Raw genomic sequence first — 19971 nt, 5'->3', positions numbered from 1 at the left:
TAGAATAATTAATATGAGTTACAAATTGAGATAAAATAGCACTCTCCACCTTCTGTACGGCTTTTCTACCCTCCTCTGTTAGAGCACTGCCAGACTTAGGGTCAAGATCTCCTTTGAGAATCTCAAACAGAGGTTTGAGTTCTCCTGTTGAGTTTCAAATATGGTCGAAGCCAATTAATGTCTCCCAATAATTTTTGAAAATCATTAAGTGTCTTAAGGGAATCAGTCCTCAAGGTGTCCTTAACTATTAATAATATGTGGACCATGAATCTGAAATTTCAAATAAGAATATGGATCTTGTAATTGTACCTTTCTGGTGCTATTTGTAATCCTGCAGCCTGTAAAGCTGTTCTAAGATCATCAAAGCACTGGAGTACCTGTTTTCCAAATTTCCCTGCTATTAAAATATTATCCATGAAATGAATTATATAGATTTGCTTCCACATGGTTCTAACACCCTCTATGGTGGAAGCCACAAACTTTTGGCACAAGGTAGGACTGTTAGCCATACCCTGAGGCAAGAGCTTCCATTGATATCTCTTCATAGGTTCTCTAAAATTTATAGTGGGAACACTAAAAGCAAAACACTTTCTCTCATTAGGATGCAATGGGATAGTAAAAAAAAAAAAAAAAACAGTCTTTTAAATCTATAACTATTTTATAATATCCTAAAGGTATGGCCACTGGTGTGGGCAGCCCAGGTTATAAGGCTCCCATCTTAACCATGGTTGCATTAACAGCCCTCAGGTCTTGCAACAGTCTCCAGTTTACTGTCTCTTTCCTAATGACAAATATTGGGGTATTCCAGGAAGAGTTATTCTCCTCTAAATGTCCTGCCTGTAATTTCTCCTGCACTAGCAAATGAGCAGCTTGTAATTTTTCAGTGGTTAGGGACCACCGGTCCACACAGATGGGTGAGTCCCCTTGCCAGGTGATGGGATCTTCAGAGCACCCTAGAGGTGCAGCTGAATCAGTAGCCCTCAAGCCTCTTCTTCCGGTGTTACCATAAACCTTAATAGGATGAGTAAACCCTTCTTTACTTTTTCCTAATCCTTTCCCTGGAGAAAGTTCAGAGTTTACCATTTGAGCCATGATTACTTCATTAGGGCTGCACATAATAAATCCCAACTGGGATAACAGATCTCTGCCCCAGAGATTAATAGGAAAGCCCAGGATGACATAGGGTTGTATATTCCCTGTATTGCCTTCTTTATCTTTCCATGTCAGCACCTTAGAGCTTTGTTGTGGATTTTGACTTTGGTCAATACCCCTTAGATTGGTTAAGGTTGGGGTCAGAGGCCAGGTGGCAGGCCAATTGCTTTGTTTTAGGATAGTCACATCAGATCCTGTGTCAACCAATGCCTTTCCATCCAGCCACAGTGTCATCATAGGTTTTTTGTTTAACTATAGGCTGTACCCAATATGCATCAGAGGAACCAAAGCCTTGATCCCCTCTCTTAGGACTCTTATATTTGTGATTAGTGGGGTACGATGGAAGTAACAATAGTTGAGAGCTATCCTCCTTTCTGTAGGAATGGTGACTATATTCTGAACTGCCTGGGCCATTACCTTAATCTCGCCTTGATAATCATTGTCTGTAACTCCAGGAAAAATTTGTAGTCCCTGTATAGTAGTGCTGCTTTTTCCCACTATCAGGCCAAACACATTTGGATAGAGCAGTCCAAACACTCGAGTGGGTAAGGCCTGAGGTCCCAATATCTGGGGTTAATATTGTGTGGGTGGCAGAACTGAGGTCTAGTCCTGTACTTCCTGGTGTTGCTCGACTAAGTTCTGAAAGGGATTGTTGTTTGTTGGTATGAAACTGAGTGCTCCATAAGCCTGTTTTGGCTTGTGTTGGTTCTGGGCCTGGAGCTGGCCCCTGTTCCCATTTCCCTGATTATGGGAAAGGGTATTTTCTTGTGCATCTTTTTTGGACCTACAATTACTAGCTCAATGCCTTCCACATTTGCAAAGTGGGCAGAGCTCTGGCTGTTTGCTGGGTTGTCCCTGGATTAACTCATTTTCTGCCTTGCAATCTCTTGCAAAGTGTCTAGGCTTGTCTTGCCACATTTAAAACAGGCCTTTTGGTTTCTACTAGCCAAAAAATCTCTTACTGATTGTCCTTGCATGGCAGTCACCATAGGTAAACCCTGTTGGTAGGAGGAACCTATGTCAGAACAGAGTCTGATATATCCCATAAGGTCTGTCTTTTTTCTGTAGTGTCCAATGGCTGCTTGGCAGGTAGGATCTGCATTTTCATATACAAGTTGTTTTACATAATCTACACTTGCCTCTGAATTACCAAATATCCTCCCTGCTGTTATCATCAATCTATGAACAAAATCAAAAAATTGTTCATCAGGTTCTTGCCCGACTGCTGTTAAGGATGCACCAGGGTCCCCTTTTGCCGGGAGTTTGCACCAAGCATTCATGGCTGCATTTTGAATTTGAGTGAATAAGCCTGGATCATATTGCATCTGGTTATCACTAGAAGCAAATTGCCCTTCTCCTACTAAGGCATCAAAGGACCAACCATTGCCTGCCTGAATGTTTCTTCTAGCTGTTTCTTTACAATTCTCATGATACTCGGATTTCCAAATAAATTAGTCACCACTGCTAGAACTGCTCTCAGTAACTCTTCTGTGGCAGACTCTAAAATTGCAAGAGTAAACAGAGCATTGACACCATATTGTGATACTGCATTTTTAAATTCCTTAATAATTTGAAAATTAAACCCTGTGTGATGTATCCAAGCAATCCCTTGATCGTTTCTGGTTTCGGATACAGGGAAAGCCTCAGTGTCTCCCTTCTCTGGATGATCTGTGGCTAATCTAAAGCTAGATGATAGGGGCTGCCTTTGGACTCTGGGTTGAGGAATGCAAGAAGCTGGGGGGGGATTTTCAAAGTTTACTTCTTGAGACATCTTCCCTGTCTTTAATTTTTGTGGCTGATTAATTAACTCCTGATACTCTTTTTCAAACTCTATTTGTTGTTTAAGAAAAGATATTTTTCCTATAACTACCTTCTGGAATCTATAAGCGCCATCTCCATTGCAGGAGCCCTTGGAATCAGAGGCACATAGGGAGGCAGTCTTTGGGAAGAGGGCCATTCAGGGTTGTAATTTTTGGCTGCCTCTTCCTCTAGGTCAGCACAATCTGGCTCTGACAAATTATCATCAACCTTTGGTTGTATTTTAGATTCTAATTTTGGATAAATATGTTACTTTTTATTTTGAATATAAAGGATAGCATTTAAGGAATGAAGCAAAAGCAGACAATTAACACATGTGATCAGTAAACAGCAAAATAAAAACAGAGAGTTGAGTTCAGGATTACTTATTTCTTGCCCCATTTTCATTAACACGACTTACCTTTCTCAGTGCGGCAGATTCCTGCAGTGATCACCTTCTTTTAACTTCTGAATTTTCGGCAGATCCTTCTTCCAGTAACATCCCTCACTGGGTCTCTTGTTTTTCCTGCCCCATGTTAGGCACCAAAGTGTCGAGAACCGCTCTATCAATGTTGGAACCTGCACTGCCAAAAGCCTTGCGGGCTAAACTGTTAGAGCCTGCACTGCCCCAAGCTGCTCCAGTCCGCAGGTCTGGGTTCAGCAAGAGAAACAGTGAGGACAGATGGAAGAATGGAAACCAGACAGAGTGTGATTCAGTCCTGTTTATTCTCCAGTCTCTCATCTTCTCTCCAAGTTCCTAGTTCCAAGTCCCTAGTTTCTAGCACCAAGTCTCAAGTCCTAATTCTCTAGTCCAAGTGTCTGTCTTCTGGATCCTCTCTTCTGTCTTCCTCTTGCCTTTTATATGTTTCACTTTTTTATTTTATATTTTATTTACATTTCAGATGCCATCCCTTTTCCCCATTTCCCCTCCCTAGAAACCCCTATCCCATGCCCCTTTTTCCTTTTTGCTTTTATACAATTTTTTTAAATGTTAATCAAAGGATTTATAAGTTTGGTAATGCTCAATCAGAAGTGTAACCCAATACCCAACCTAGATATATAAACTATCTTTGACTGGTGGAGACACGTGAACATCTGCCTCCATGCCCCCTCTCTCTTTCTCTCTCTCATCACCTTGCTTCTCCTCTCCTTCATCTTCTCCTCTCCTTACTCCATCTCTTCCTCTCGGTACTCCTTCTCCCTTAGCTCCTCCTACATATCACCCTTCCTGTTAAAATAAAACTTTTCTCTCAAAATACAATTAGAGCATAATTATTCCTAAATGTACAAGTGATGTACAAGATAGTGCTAATACCCAGTCCATCATTTTTTGACTAACCAGAACCTCTGTCATCTCTCCTAACTAAAACACTTAGTTTTGAACCTGGCTTTTTTCTTGGCTTTAGAATGAATGTCAGCTGAAAACCATCTACTCAGATCTTTTCTCTCAAAGTAAATAGCCAGGATTGGCTATGAGACTATAGGTCTTCAACCCTGTCAGAAATCCAGAATGACTCAGTTAACTGAAATTATGGGAAGCACTAAGCATAACTTCTAAAACTTAGCCAATTTATAGAGACTACTGAACACCTGGAAAGCCCCTATACTACCGAACGTTGGAGCATCAAAACTTCAGGCTTCTGGCCCAGAATTATCTGACAGACCTTAGTGCTGCAGAATTATTAAGGGCTGATAACTCTGTCTAGGCAGATATAATCAGTTGACTATTCTGCAAGTGTGTCCTTTTCTGCTCCTGACAGCTTCCTGCAGTGGATTCTAAGAGGAAATTTTGCATCCTTGGAGTTACTCCAGTTGTGCAGTGACTAGCCACTACCTTTCCATCTATGTATCTCACTTTTAAGCCACACCTTTAAGTCACACCATTAAGTCTTAGCTCTAAATCACACCTTTAAGTCTCACACACCCAAGGGAAGATCCTGGGTATCTAAAACCAGTTGTTATCAGAATGTGCTCAGCTGTTGTAAGCTGTTGTAAACAAGTCTCTTGTCAGGGTATATGGCTCAAGATAGCTGCAAAGATGATAGCTGCCTTCTGTTGGCTCCCCACAACATTGCACCAAGGTTGCATAATATTTTGATCCCCAAATTGAGGCCTTCAGAGCAGAAGAATTCTTGCAGTTGCTTTCTTCATTGTGATAAATTTAATTCTGGAGTAGTTAAAGGAAACCTGATCATTATATTACAAAATATAGTCTAGTATTTCAGGTGTCATCCTAAGAATATTTTTATTCTGTAAAGCATTTTAAATTATTTAGTTCATGATAAGCTTATTGCCTTTGATATCTAGGTTATGATATCAAATATATAGTATAGAAAATTTATCTTGTTCAATACAAATTGTGATGAACAATATTTTTCCTAATATACCAAAAAAATTCATTTTACAAATAACATTATTGTAAAATGTTTTGTTTAAATAGAACAAGGCATTCAACATTAATGAAACACACTTTCCATCCTGTGTCAATATCTATTGAGATGACAATAGCATAATTATGAGACAGAATTAAGCCATTTTAGGTTAGAAAAACAAGACAACAGTAAAGAAGAGAATCCTTCTTGTTATAACTATAATACAGTAGTAATGAAGATTTATGGGGAAAATATCATGGAGATGATAGGGGAACATGTGCTATAAAATAGGAAAAGTGTACTGTGCCTCTCCAGTATCCCTAAGGTTCCCTCTTTGTATCTGACAATTTTAAATAAAAGCCCAGGTTGAAAACCAGAGATTGCTCTTTCCACTGTTTTCTTAATTATGTTATACTTTAGACGAGAGTTACCAACACAAAAACAGAATTACTTTTAAAAGTCAACAGAAAAATCTATTTGTAAAAGAACATTGAATGGTTGACAAGAAAAGAAGAATGTAGAGGTTGAAAGTGGAGAACTGGCAATGTTGAATAGAGAGTCTCAGAGCTCTTTTCTTCAACCTTTCATGAATATCAACTGCTGAGTCTACCACCAAGACTGTAATGCACTGCAAATATCTCTGTGTTTTGAATAGGCAATTTTTTCCAAACATACATCAGAAATAACAAAATAAAGAGCAGAATGTAAACAATGGAAAGAAAGCACAAAGATGTTCAGGCTCATACCCAATCCACATTTAAAGTTTTGATACTACACCAGAATTATCAAGAGCATCTGATGATTGTATTATATGATGAAAAGCATAATATAAATATATTGCTACAACCATAAATTTTGCTTCCTATGTTGCTTTCTTTATCAAACCTTGTAGTAGTTTTCTATTCAATTGTCTAAATGAACTTTGCAGGAAGCAATTAACTCCAGATACCTATATAGCCTATGAGAGAAGATGATACTTTCAGAGACTACTCTGGGCACAAGAATTAGAAAGTCCCAGATTTGGTATTTACCTGGTGGATGCTGCAGGAATGAACAGAGAATGAGGGATGACACAGAAGTAATGTGTCTTCTCATGTCTTCATTAAGTGCACATTTCTTTGGGGAGCTGAAACATCCACTTTAATACTTGGAAGTAATGCTAAATCATAAAAAGGAAAATTATAAACTAAAGTGAACAGCAGGTATTAATCAAAAAGTATATCAACAATGTAAACTCACTCTTATATTGGAAATAGTTAATCATATTTACATATCTGCAATTGTTTTCACAATTTGTCTATATTACTAAATATGATAATCTAACAATGGTGCATGTGTGCAAACTCATATGTTTATAATATGTAAGTTTGTTTATTATCTTCTTGCATATATTTATTTATAAATAACATATACGTTAACTGATATGTTCTTTTCTGATACCAATGTCTCAATACATGTTGTGTATAATTGAGTACATAAAAACAGTTATTGTTTAAAATACAAATAAATTTCTAGGTACTTGTTGTTGATGAACCTGTCCACTGATCTTAAAAAATAAAATAGGTAGAATAAAATTGCAGTAAAACCTGCATATACATAATTTTATATTAAGTACTGCATACATTTAACATTTTAATGACTTATTTCTGATATATTTTATTAATGTCAATAATGCCAAATTGTACTGTTTTATTATTACCAATATTTATTATATCTCATATTACTTGATACAATGGATAAAGCAGTTAGCATATTATAATGATTCATACTAGTTATGTGATATAATAAGTATATAAATATATATTACAATAATCCTATGTATGTAAGTTTACATCTCCACTTGAAATTTACATTCAACATGCTACTGGGTCACTTTTTCATGGCCTAGGTTACTGTTCATTAATGGCTATACAGGCTATGTTTTTCTTATTTGAATATTTGACATTGATTATATCCAGATAAAGTCCAGGAAGAGATTAACCGTGTAATTGGGAGGCACCGTAGCCCCTGTATGCAGGACAGGAGGCACATGCCCTACACAAATGCCATGGTACACGAGGTCCAGAGATTCATTGGCATTTCCCCAAACAATGTGATCCATGAAGTGATATGTGACACTAAATTCAGAAAATACATCATACCCAAGGTAAGCTTGTTTCTTTCTGCTACACTTCTATGCTCTTGATGTTCGCAGTTTCAGTGTGGTTCTAGTCCTCTCCATCAAACTGCTGCTCTGAATTGCTTCTGCTAGTTCATAATTGGAAAAAGAGCTCTAAAAAGGCAGAAACATGGTAGTGGCAATTCCACATTTGTTTTTTATTCCAAACATTATTGGATGAAAATAGGTTGTTTATAATTTCAGGTATCTTTTTCAACTAGTGTTAAACTCACCAAAACTCTTTTTGAAATTTTTATTATAGATAAGTACATCTACAAATACTTAAAAAATAGTTTATATGCTTAATTCTTCAACTCATGAAAAGGTTATGTTGAACCTTGACTTATGTTTGGTTTATCTTAGTCATAATAATTTCCTTTCAATGATATAGCTTGTATGTAGTTTTTGAGTTTAAGAGAATAATGAATATTCTTTTGTTATCATTATCAAATCCTGGTGTATAAAAATGACTTAATCATTATGTGATTTTATTTTACCTAATTTCATGTATTTTACTAGTCATTGGTGTATTCTTGAAAAATGTATGCAGAATTCAAGGTGACTTCTGGTTAACATTTTATCTATACTTTTATTTTCATCTGTTTGTACTTTATTGCCATTAAGTTATTATTGATCCAATTGATGAATTTTAGAAATCATTAATTTGTACTTCTATGAATTTCTAAATTCATGAAAATGTAATAACTATAGAAGTATATAAAAACACTTGGAATATGTACCCATACAGAGCATAAAAATGACTGCACAAACTGAAAATGTAATTTATACTATTAATATGTAATTCATCTAGAGAAATAATGAGGTTGACATAGGTATTATGAGGTAAAGATGACTGAATAATGAAGAAGAACAACTGATATGTAGGCACATTTATAACATTTCTGATCAATATAACTAATATTTCTCTGTCAAATTCAAAGAATTTACATGATTTGAAAAATGATTTTACTATATTAAGTTGTATCCAAAGGGCTACAGTATAGGAAGACTATGGAGTTGTTTGAGTTAAGTTCATATTCAGCCACATTGCTGAAGTTATTTATCAGGTTTAGGAATTCTCTGGTGCAAGTTTTGGGTCACCTAAGTATACTACCATATCATCTGCAAAGAATGGTATTTACTTATTCCTTTCTAATTTGACCTCTGTTTCTTGTCTAATTGCTCTGGGTAAGACTTTGAGAACTATATTGAATAGGCAGAGAGAGAGTATACAGCCTTGTCAAGTCACTGATTTTAGTGGGATTTCTTCTAGTTTCTCTCCATTTAGTTTAATGTTGGCTACTGGTTATTTGTATATTGCTTTTACTATGTTTAGGTATGGGCTTTGAATTTCTGATCTTTCCAAGACTTTTACCATAAAGGGGTGTTGAATTTTGACAAATGCTTTCACAGCATCTAATTAGATGATCATTTTTTTCTTTGAGTTTGTTTATATTGTGGTTTACATTGGTGGATTTACATATCAGGTATAATCCCTGCTTTCACCCACAAAATGTTCAACACCCTTAGACATCAGGAAAATGCAAATCAAAACAACCCTGAGATTCTACCTCACAGGAGTGAGACTGGCTAAGATCAAAAACTAAGGTGACAGCAGATACTGGCAAGGATGAAGAGAAAGTGGAACACTCTGCCATTGTTAGTAGGATTCAAAGCTGACACATCTACTTTTGAAATCAGTCTGGTGGTTCCTCAAAAAATTGGATACAGTACTATCTGAGGAGCAAGCTGTATCACTCCTGGACATATACCCAAAAGAAACTCAAATATCTAACAAGGAGATATGCTCCATTATGTTCCTAGCAGCCTTATTTATAATAAACAGAAGCTGAAATGAACCCAGATGTCCTTTAAAAGAGGAATGGATACAGAAAATGTGGTACATTTGTACAAAGGAATACTACTCAGCTATTAAAAATAATGATTTCATGAAATACTTAGGTAAATGGTTGGAACTAGAAAATATCATCTTGAGTGAGGTAACCCAATCACACAAAAAAAAAACAGCCATGGTATGCACACACTGATAAGTAGATAGTAGCCCAAAAGCTTGGAATATCCAAGATACAATTCATAGTCCACATAAAACTCAAGAAAAAGGAAGACCAACATGTGGGTGCTTTGATCCTTCTTAGAAGGTAAGAAAAAATTCTGGAGGAAATACAGCAACATAATGTGAAGCAGAGACTGAGAGAAAGATCATCCAGAGACTGACCCATCTGGGGATTCATCCAATAAAGAGTCATCAAGCCTAGACACTATTTTAGAAGCCAAGAAGAGCATGCTGACAGGACCCTGTCTCCTGAGAGGCTCTACCAGAGCCTGACGAATACAGAGGCAGATGTTCGTAGCCCACCATTAGACTGAGCATGGGGTTCATAAAAAAAGGAGTTAAAGAAAAGACTGAAGGAGCTGAAGGGGTTTTCAACTCCATAGGAAGAACATAAATATCAACTAACTTGACCCTTAACCCCAGAGCTCCCAGAGACTAAGTACCAATGAGAGTCTGACCATGGATTGACCCATGGCTCCAGCCACATATGTAGCAGGAGATGGCCTGATACATATTTTAGTCATTAATAAGATGAGTGGTCTTTGGTCTGTGAAGTCTGGATGCCCTAGTGTAGGGAAATGTCAGGGTAGTCAGGCAGGAGTGGGTCAGTTGGTGGGGGAATACCATCATAAAAGCAGGTGGAGGGTGTTGAATAGGGTTTTTCTATAGGGAAACAGAAAAGGAGATAACATTTGGCATGTGAATAAAGAAAATATCCAATAAAAAATTAAAAAAATAGAAATATTCAAAATCTTTATCCATCAGGAAAATGCAAATTAAAATAATTTGATATTTCATCTTACACCTGTCAAAATAGGTATGATCAATTTCATAAGTAACAGCTAATGCTGACCAGGAGGTGAACCAATGGGACCACTCTTGTATTACTGTTGGGAGTACAAACAGGAAGATAATTTATTGAAATGAATACAGCAGTTCCTCAGAAAACTTGGATCAATCTATTTCAAGACTCAGCTTGTCTAGTTTCAGTTATATACCTAAAAGATGATTCACCCTAGCACAAGGTTATTTGCTCAATTATATTCATGATGGCTTTATTCAAAATAGCCAGAAACAGGACAACCTAGATGCCCTTCAAATAAGGAATGGATAAAAAAATGTGATACACTGACAGACTGGTATATTAATCAGCTGTCACAAAAATGACTTCATGAAATATTCAGGCAAATGGATGGAACTAGAAAAATATTATCCTCAGTGAGGTAACCCAGACTCAGAGAGACAAACATGCTATGTACTAACTTATCAGTAGATATTAGCTACTAAGTAAAAAATAATCATGAGACTATCCACAGATGATGACAGGTTAAATTACAAGTAGGATGAATTGGTTACTGTTTGGAAATGTTTGTGGAAATCTAGTGCAAAAAACTCCATGGGATATAAAACGGGGACCCTAGAGAGGACTTCTAGTATTAAGAAATAATGAGCCTGAACTAGACATTTATTTCACCAGTCAAGGATTCTACTGGTGGGACTAGGACACCTACTCAGGCATAAAATATTCAACCTACAATTTGTCCTTCCTGGAAAATGTTCTGAAGTTTTGGTAGGTCAGAACTTGTGAGATTTTTATAAATTGAGTCCCATGATAAATCACGGGCAACAGCTGGACAAAACGTAGATGTAGATGTCCAGAAATTGAATGTTGAACATCCAAGGGACTCATAATGGGCATGAATACAATTGGAAAAATCAATTAAATTATTTCTAAAGTATTCTGCTACATTAGTGCCTACTCTAGTTATCAAAGGAGATTCTAAGACAGTGGATAGAGGCAGAGGTAGAGATACACAGACAAATATTATGCAGAGCTTGGGAAACACCACCAGAGAAGGTGAGGTAAGATTGTTGGAGACAGGGGAGATGAAGACACCAGGAGAACATGATAAACAGAATCAACTAAGTGGGGCTTATAGGTACTTACAGAGATAGTAGATACAATTTTAGAGCCTGCATGGGTCTGCACTAAGTACTATGAAAATACATTATAGTTGTTTGGATTGGTGTTCTAGTGTGACCTCTAACAATGGGAGTGGGATGTGTCTCTTTTTTCCCTCATCTTAGTAAGAAGAATGTTTTTTCTTATCAAGTTTCCTTGACATGCTTTGGTATGAGGCCTTATGCCTAGTCTTATTAGACCTTGTTGTGACATGTTCAGGTGATATCCTTGGGGGGGCATTGTTTTTTTGTTTTTTGGGGGGTTGTTTATTCATTTATTTATTTTGTGAAGGCAAAGATCGGGGTAGTGGATCATGGATAAACAGGAGGTTAATGAGTAAAATCGGAGGAGTTGAAGGAGGGGAGGCCCTTCTCAGGGTGTATTGTATGAAAGAAGAATTAATACAAACAAAAATGTTAAAAAGTTGTATTGCATCCTATGATAATTTCTTTCCTTCCATAGTCTCCCTTCTGTTTGTATATTTGCATGTGTCTTTACATATGTAAACTCTGTGTGTGAGAGCAAACTCTTCCATCCATGGCATGTAAAACCTGAATTAAGTCCATGATGAAAAATAAGTAAAAACTGTCTGTCTAGACCTTGCTTATTTACCAGCATTATTGACTTCCTATTTGTTTCACATAGAAAGCAAGCCTCCATTAAAATCATGACCCAAGTGACCAATGAAAGTCAGTTGACAAACTAGAGCAGCAGGTGATGAGATAAAACTGAAGGAAACGTGAAAAGAGTCAGCAGCATTAGCACCAAATGCCCAATGCAGACTTCAAGTGTCACTGAAGGCACCTTACTCACAACACTGTGACTAATATCAGACTCCTCCCTGTTCCTTGCATTATTTGTCTGTGGAAATTTCCCTAGTATTTTTGTACTTCATTTGTGGAGGAAAAGGTGAATAATATTTAGCACTCTGATATATTTGTACATTGTTTTTTCTGTTGTGTATTGTTTGCAGGGAACAAGAGTAATAGCATCACTGTCATCAGTGCTGCATGACAGTAAGGAGTTCCCCAACCCAGAGATGTTTGACCCTGGCCACTTTCTAGATGGGAATGGAAACTTTAAGAAAAGTGACTACTTCATGCCTTTCTCAACAGGTAATAGAAATTCATTCCCAGAGCTCCAGTGACATGTGGATCTGTAGTGACCTGTACAATGTCTCCCAATTGCTGGTAGACTTGGAATTTTTAAAGAATTTTTATTGATCATTTCATTTGTTTACATCTCAAATCATATTTCACTTTCTGGTTACCCCGCCTGGACCAACCCCATCCCACATTTTGTGCATGATCAGCAGCATTACTCTCAGCATCCATACACTATCTTTATCCTAGACAGAATCAAATATAAACACTTTATCCTAGACAGAATCAAATATAAAGGACTCACTACATTCATGCTTTCCTAGTCACCCTAGTGGTTATACATTTGCAATTTTTTATGTACATCTTGGGGACACAAAAGACATTATCCTAAAAACTGAATGTCATTTAGCTTTTGATCAATCTCCATTAAGATACAAATTCAACCATAATTTGAATGTATATCTTTGTTGTGTCACTCTCTTCCTGGCTCAGCTATACAGAAAAACTCAAAAATTAAAAAATAAAAGAAAGAAAGAAAAAAACACCAAAAATGCTCCAATAGGCCTAAAGTTTATGGAGGGAAATAGATGAGCAACCAGGCTGATATAGTTGAACTTGTGGTCAAAAGAATTACATATCACTGAACAAGCATGCTGTTTGGAAGAATTCTCCACAATTTTTGCTCTCTAGTATCTAAAATTTAAAATGCAAAATTAAATCAACAATATAATTGATAAATTTTTACCTTCCACAGAGAACCATAAGTGGTGGCAGAAAATGAATAATATTTTTAGATCTCGTGTTTTATTGTTTTAGTTTTATACATGTATACAAGGCTGTTGATCAAAACCACCCCAATATTTCAACACAACCATCGCATGTCCATAACACAGGATCAGAAAAATTATATTTCTCCAACTTCATAAATCCTTTTATAATTACTGAGTGAACTATATCCTGTTATATGTTTATTGGTTTAGTGACAACCTCTGGAGAATCAGTAATGCACGGATGGCCTAATTAATGAATAAACCTTGCATTTCCTTTCTAAGTAACCTGCAGCTTCCAGTAACTTTTCATTAGGATTGAAGTTTTGTTACACATTCCCAGTCATTGCTGGAAATTTGGCTGGTGTTTGACATTCCTACAAAAACAATAAAGGATGTGATAGATAGCTCACCAATTAAGAGAATATGAAGCTCTTGCCATAAACCTCAGTAGAATGCCCAGCACCTACCTTGGGTACTAACAACCACCTGTATTTCCTCTTCCAGGAGAACTTGAGAAGTTTTCTGAACTCCATAATTAGCTAATTTTGTCATTCACTCACCCACATATGCAAATATAATACACATTTATTTATATAAAAATAATGAAACACAGATAGACAATACTTTCTAGGTACAGATATAAGAAACTTCCTGGTTGCCATGAGACCATGGAAAATTGTGATGGTAGCAGAAGACTATTCTGGGCTTCCCTGCTGCTCCACCAATGAAGATACTTTTCATGAATGTCACATCTCCATACCTAAAGCTTGTGTTTAGGCTGTTGACATGGATGCATGTTCATTCATCAAGTGATTTTGATAACAAACTCATAAAATGTCTCATTGAGCTTTTGTGTCAATACCATCCTGATTTTATTACTATAACTCTGTAGTACCATTTGAGGTTCATGATAGTTACATCTCTGAGCATTTTTTATCATTCAGGATTGCTTTAGTTATCATGGTGTTTTTGTGTTTCTCATATACCAAGCTGAAAGTTCTTCATTGTATAGGGATTTTATGGAGGATAGTGCAGAATCTGTAGATTGCTTTTTATCAGGAAACCAGTTTTCACTCTATTAATCCTGCTGATCTGTGAGCATTGGGAATCTTTTCATTTTCTGATTTCTTCTTCAATTTATTTCTCCAATATCCTAATTTTTGTCTTTTAAGTCTTTCACCTCCTTGTTCAGAATTACCCTAAGATATTTTTTGTTGTTAATATCATGAAATGTATTATTGCTCTGATTTCTCTAAGTATACTTTTATTTGTATATAGAAATCCTGTTGATTTTTGTGTGTTAAGTTGGTATGTTGATACTTTCCTTAAAGAGATATCAGCTGTTGATATCTCTTTACCTAGTAGAGATTTAAGGGTTTTATAGATACAGTCTCATCATCTCCAGTTAAGAATATTTTAAAATATTATTTTCCTGCTTTTATTGCCTTGATCTCCTATAATTGTCTTATTACTGTAGCATATACTCAAATATTATATTGAAAAATATGAACAAATGAATATCATTTTCTTGTTCCTGATTTTAATAAAAATGCTTTAAGTCTTTCCAATTTTGTTTATTTGGGCTGTGAGTGTGCTCTAAAAAACCTGTTATTATGGTGAGTAATGTTTCTTCTATTTCTAATCTCTCCAGCACTTTTTTTCATGAAGAAATGCTGTGTTTCAGGAAGTGCCTCTTGAATGTATGGCAATGTTGTTCTTATCTTTATATTGTGGATGACATTGATTTATGTATGTTAAACTATTGCTTCATCTTTGGGAATGAAGCCTACTTGATAATCTTTTTGAGAATTATATTATTTTGTTAGTAAGCATTTTTACTGAGGAGTGTTACATCTATGATTGTTAGACAATTTAATTTTTAATTCTCTTTTATATGTTAGTCTTTAAGACATTTAGGCATCTAGGTAATTGTGACTTCATAAAATGAATTAGGCAGCTTCTTTTTTATCTATTTTGAAGAATAGTTTTGGGTTTAATTTTCTTTGAAACTGGGAGAATTCTTTGCTAAATCCCTCTAATGCTGGTTTTCTTTTGTTAGGAGTCTTTAAATTACTGCTTCTCTTTAACTATGAGTCTGAAACCTGATTTAACTTTTGTACTTGGTATAAATCAAGAACTTATTGTTGGGGACCATGCTGCCCCACACTTGGGGGCCAAAATGTCGTGGACCACTCTATCAATGTTGGACCCACACTGCCAAAAGCCTTGGGGGCTAAATTGTTAGAGCCCACACTGCCCCAGGCTGCTCTTGTGTGAGGATCAGGGTTCAGCAAGAAAGAGAGTGAGGATGAACATGAGGAATGGAGACCAGACAGAGTGTGATTCAATCCCGTTTATTCTTCAGTCTCTATTCCTAGTCCAAGTCCCAAGTCTTGAGTTCCTAGTCCCTAGTTCCTAGTCCCTAGTGTCTCCAAGTTTCAAGTTTCCAGTTCCAAGTTGTAGTCTTGAGTCTCATCCAAGTACTCTTCCAAGTACAAGTGTCTAATTCCTAGTTGCTTTCTTCTGGTATTGAGTCTCAAGTGCCTACTAATTTCTTCTGTCTGCCTCTCGCCTTTTATATGTCTCACTTCTAAGCCATGCCTTTAAGTCACACCTTTAAGTCTTATCTCTAAATCACACCTTTAAGTCATGCCTTTAAGTCTCACACCTTTAAGTCTCACACACCCAAGAGAAGATCCTGGGTATCTAAAACAAGATGTTATCAGAGTGTGCTCAGCTGTTGTAGGCTGTTGTAATCAAGTCTCTTGTCAGGGTGTATGGCTCAAGATGGCTGCAAGGATGATATCCACCTTCTGTCTGCTCCCCACACTTAAGACTTTCTCTTACCCAATTTGTTGGGGTACATATTTCTATAGTATTTCTTTATAATTTTCTGAATATCCTCACTCTCTATTGTCATATCATATTTTTAACTCTAGTTTTATTAGCATGGATTTTCTCTCTTCATCTTTTAGTAAATTTTATAAATGGTTTATCAGTCATGTTGTTTTTCCAAAGAGTCAACATTTACTTTCACTGATTCTTTATATTGCTTTGTTGTTGTTGTTTCTATTTTGGTGATTTCAGCCCTGAGTTTGACTGCTCCTTCCCGTTTACATTTTCTGGGTGTTATTTCTTCTTCTTTTGGCTAGAGCTTTCAGATAATCATATAGTTAATATGAGCCATACCACTGCCTCCTCTCTTCATCTCTGTTTCTCTCTCTCTTAGTTTTGATACACTATGACTTTTTCTTTTAGAAGTGAATTTATTATGTGTCATTGGTTTGAATTTTGATTATCATTCAATTTTTAAAGGGATGTTTTATTTGTTTACATTCAAACATTTTTTTCCTTTCTCAGTTTCCCCTCTACAACCCTTCTATCACATCCTTTCTCTCCATGCTTTTTTGAGGGTGCTCTCCTGTAGCAGCATATGTTCCCTGCAAGTTGGAAGGAGTAAGGAAAGGAAAAGAAAGAGGAAGGAGAAGAAGAGGAAGAAGAAAGAGGAGGAACTAGGGAGGCAGAGTTGTAGGCACCATAGATGACCACGCATATACCTAGAGCAGTCCTGGGTAACAACTTATATCTAGGTTAGTTAATTGGTTAATACTTCCAATTACATGAGCATCTTGTTATTGAGCATTATCAAACATATAAAGACTTTGGGTAATCTAGGCATTAGTCTCATTTCTACAGGGCCTGTGTGGATGGTGGGTGGTCTGGGCTCAGCAACCCAGCCTTGTGAATACAGCACAGAAGATTGGAAGTGCCATCTCTCACACTGGTGTCTTATGGGTGGCTGGGCCAGTGTCTCTGGCCATCTGAGCTGGCAGCTATAGCCAACGACTTGAGCTGTTATCCTGAGCCACAGCAGCAGTGAGAACATGCTGCTGATTATGACCTCAGGCCTAGCCTAGTCAGGAAGATGGCAGCGATTAAGAACAAGATTGGGAGCCGTCATTTTTAAATATCTCCCACACACATCCACACACTCCAACCTCATGTCTCTAGAATTCCTCTATGCTAGGGCATCAAGCCTTCCCAAGACCAAGCACCTCTTTTTCTGTTGATGTCAAATAAGGCCATTGTCTGCTGAGTATGCACCTGGAGCCATTGGGTGCTTCATGTGTACTCTTTAAATGGTGGATTAATCACTGGAACCTCTGAGGGGTTCTATTTGGTTGATAGTGGTATTTTTCCTGTGGGGTTGTAAACCACTTCAGTTCCTTCAGTCCTTCCCCTAACTCCTCCAATGGGGTCCTCATGCTCAGATAGATGGCTGTGAGCATCTGCATCTGTGTTGTTCAGACTCTAGTAGAGCCTCTCAGGAGACAGCTATATCAGGTTCCTGCCAGCAAGCACTTCTTGGCATAAGTAAAAGTGACTGGGTTTGGTGGGTAAATATTGGATGGAGCCTCAAGTGGGGCAGTCTCTGGATGGCCTTTCTTTCATTCTCTGTTCCACTATTTTCCATGTATTTTTTTTTTTAGACAGGAGCAATTCTGGGTTAAAGTTTGATGTGAGTGGGTGACCTCATATATCAAGTAGGGGCTGTGCCTAACCTGTAGATAAAGTTTCAAAGGTGCTCCCTCCTCTTTTGGAGGAGTATTCCAGCTAATGTCATCCCCACTGGGTCATGGGAGCCTCTTGATTTCCTGGCATCTGGGACTTTTCAGTTCCCCATCCTTCATTGCTACACCTCTGTTAAATTTCCTGACACTCTTTCCTGTCTCCTCCCATATCTGATCATATCCCCCTTTTCTTCTCCCCCTCCTTGCTTCCCAACTCACTCCCACACTCTACCTCCTGGGATTATTTTGCTCCTCCTTCTAATCAGGACTTAAATATCCACACTTTGGTCTTCCTTCTTCTTGATCTTTATATCTTCTGTGAGTTGTATTTTGTGTATTCCAAGCTTTTTGCCTAATATCTAATTAGTGAGTACATATCATGTGTGTTCTTTTGTGGCTGGGTTACCTCACTCAGGATATATTCTAGATCAATCCATTTGCATGGAAATTTTTTGAATCATTGTTTTTAATAGCAGCATGGGGATCCATTATATAAATGTACCAAATAATTTTTTTGCTTTACATGCTTTTCTATCAGTATTGCCTTGATCAATTTCTATGACTTTAAAAACCTTCTGTGGATTCTGTTGTTGTTGATAACCATCTTTAATCCATGGACATCAGATTGTTTTCAGAGTGTTGTTTTACGCTTGTTATGTTTTTTCAGACTTGCTTTGTTACCAAGTTTGTGTGTTCACTTTTGGATAAAGTTCTATTAGCTTCTGAAAACAAAGTATATGATTTGTAATTAAGTTGAAATCTTTGTGAATATCTCCTAGTTTCATTTGATTTATGCTGTCATTTTTCTTCAACCTTTCTGTTTTGATTTTATCTGGATGACCTGTCTTCAACAATATATTTCTTAACATCATATGTTAACAGGGAAAAATATATCTCACCATTGACTATTTGCTTACGTAGTTGTCCATACAATAATCAATACATCTAACCACTCATCCACTAATGCATTCAAATTTATTCTCTTATGTCAGTTACAAACACTGGCTCTGGAACTCACTTATGTATAAGGCATAGTGACCTTTCACCCTTTATTTCCCATAGGAAAACGGATGTGTGTGGGAGAAAGCCTTGCCCGCATGGAGCTTTTTCTATTCCTGACCACTATTTTACAGAATTTCAATCTGAAATTTCTGGATGACCCAAAGAATATTGATATAAAACCAGGTTGTGGACTTTCTTCTATGCCTTCCAATTTCCAGATGTGCTTCATCCCTGTCTAATGAAGATGAGTAAACAGTAATGAAGATGAGGAAAGCTCCAGATGTGTTGTTATCTGAAATCACCCACAGGAGCCTCTATTCACCACTATTCCAAAACTGCTACTGTATACTTCCTTCTTCTCACGGCTTCTATTCTTTAATTGCTCAAGAATAACAGTTCTCCATTATAAAGTTTCTGAAGTCAATATAAAATACCCTGATGAAAAAAGTCACTGCAAATAAAAAGGTTTTACTTTGATTACCTGTTTCTAAATCGATTTTGGGTGCTCATAAGGGAAAAAATTAAGGATTAATCTCTGACCTCCACATATGCCTTTAAAGCTTTGATAAACCCTTAGCCAGACTAAACAAAGGGCACAGAGACAGTACTCTAATTTAATCAGAACTGAAAAGGTAGACATAACAACAGACACTGAGGAAATTTTTAAAAATCGGCAGATCCTACTACAAAGGCCTATACTCAACAAAATTGGAAAATCTGCATGAAATGGACAATTTTCTAGACAGATACCAAGTATCAAAATTAAAACAGGAGCAGATAAACCATATAAACAGTCCAATAACCCCTGAAGAAATAGAAGCAGTCATTAAAAGCCTCCCCACCAAAAAAAGTCAGGGACCAGATGGTTTTAGTGCAGAATTCTATCAGACCTTCCAGGATGACCTAACACCAATTCTCTTCAAGCTATTCCACAGACTAGAAACAGAAGGAACAATACCCAATTTGTTCCATGAAGCTACAATTACACTCATTCCTAAATCTCACAAAG

General features: G+C 36.8%; 1 protein-coding gene across 5 annotated transcripts in view; it reads left to right on the top strand.

Moving 5' to 3' along the window:
* Positions 1-19439, top strand: part of LOC117704160 (cytochrome P450 2C40-like) — a 42908-nt gene extending 23469 nt beyond the window's left edge. For 2 of the 5 annotated variants that reach the window (XM_034496197.2, XM_076920467.1), the window contains exons 7-9: positions 7280-7467; positions 12490-12631; positions 19023-19439. In XM_034496197.2, coding sequence (XP_034352088.1) covers positions 7280-7467; positions 12490-12631; positions 19023-19201 — 509 coding nt within the window. In that variant the 3' untranslated portion in view covers positions 19202-19439. Of the gene's footprint in view, positions 1-3489; positions 4348-7279; positions 7468-12489; positions 12632-19022 lie in introns of those variants that run through there. The other 3 variants (XM_076920478.1, XM_076920489.1, XM_076920507.1) reach the window with 3 other exon arrangements.
* Positions 19440-19971: the final 532 nt, after the last annotated feature.

Source organism: Arvicanthis niloticus, chromosome 1 (genome assembly GCF_011762505.2).
Source record: "Arvicanthis niloticus isolate mArvNil1 chromosome 1, mArvNil1.pat.X, whole genome shotgun sequence".
In the NCBI taxonomy this organism is placed as follows: domain Eukaryota; kingdom Metazoa; phylum Chordata; class Mammalia; order Rodentia; family Muridae; genus Arvicanthis; species Arvicanthis niloticus.
The sequence above is the reverse complement of the archived record's forward strand: the minus strand, read 5'-3'. Positions and strand labels throughout refer to the sequence as shown.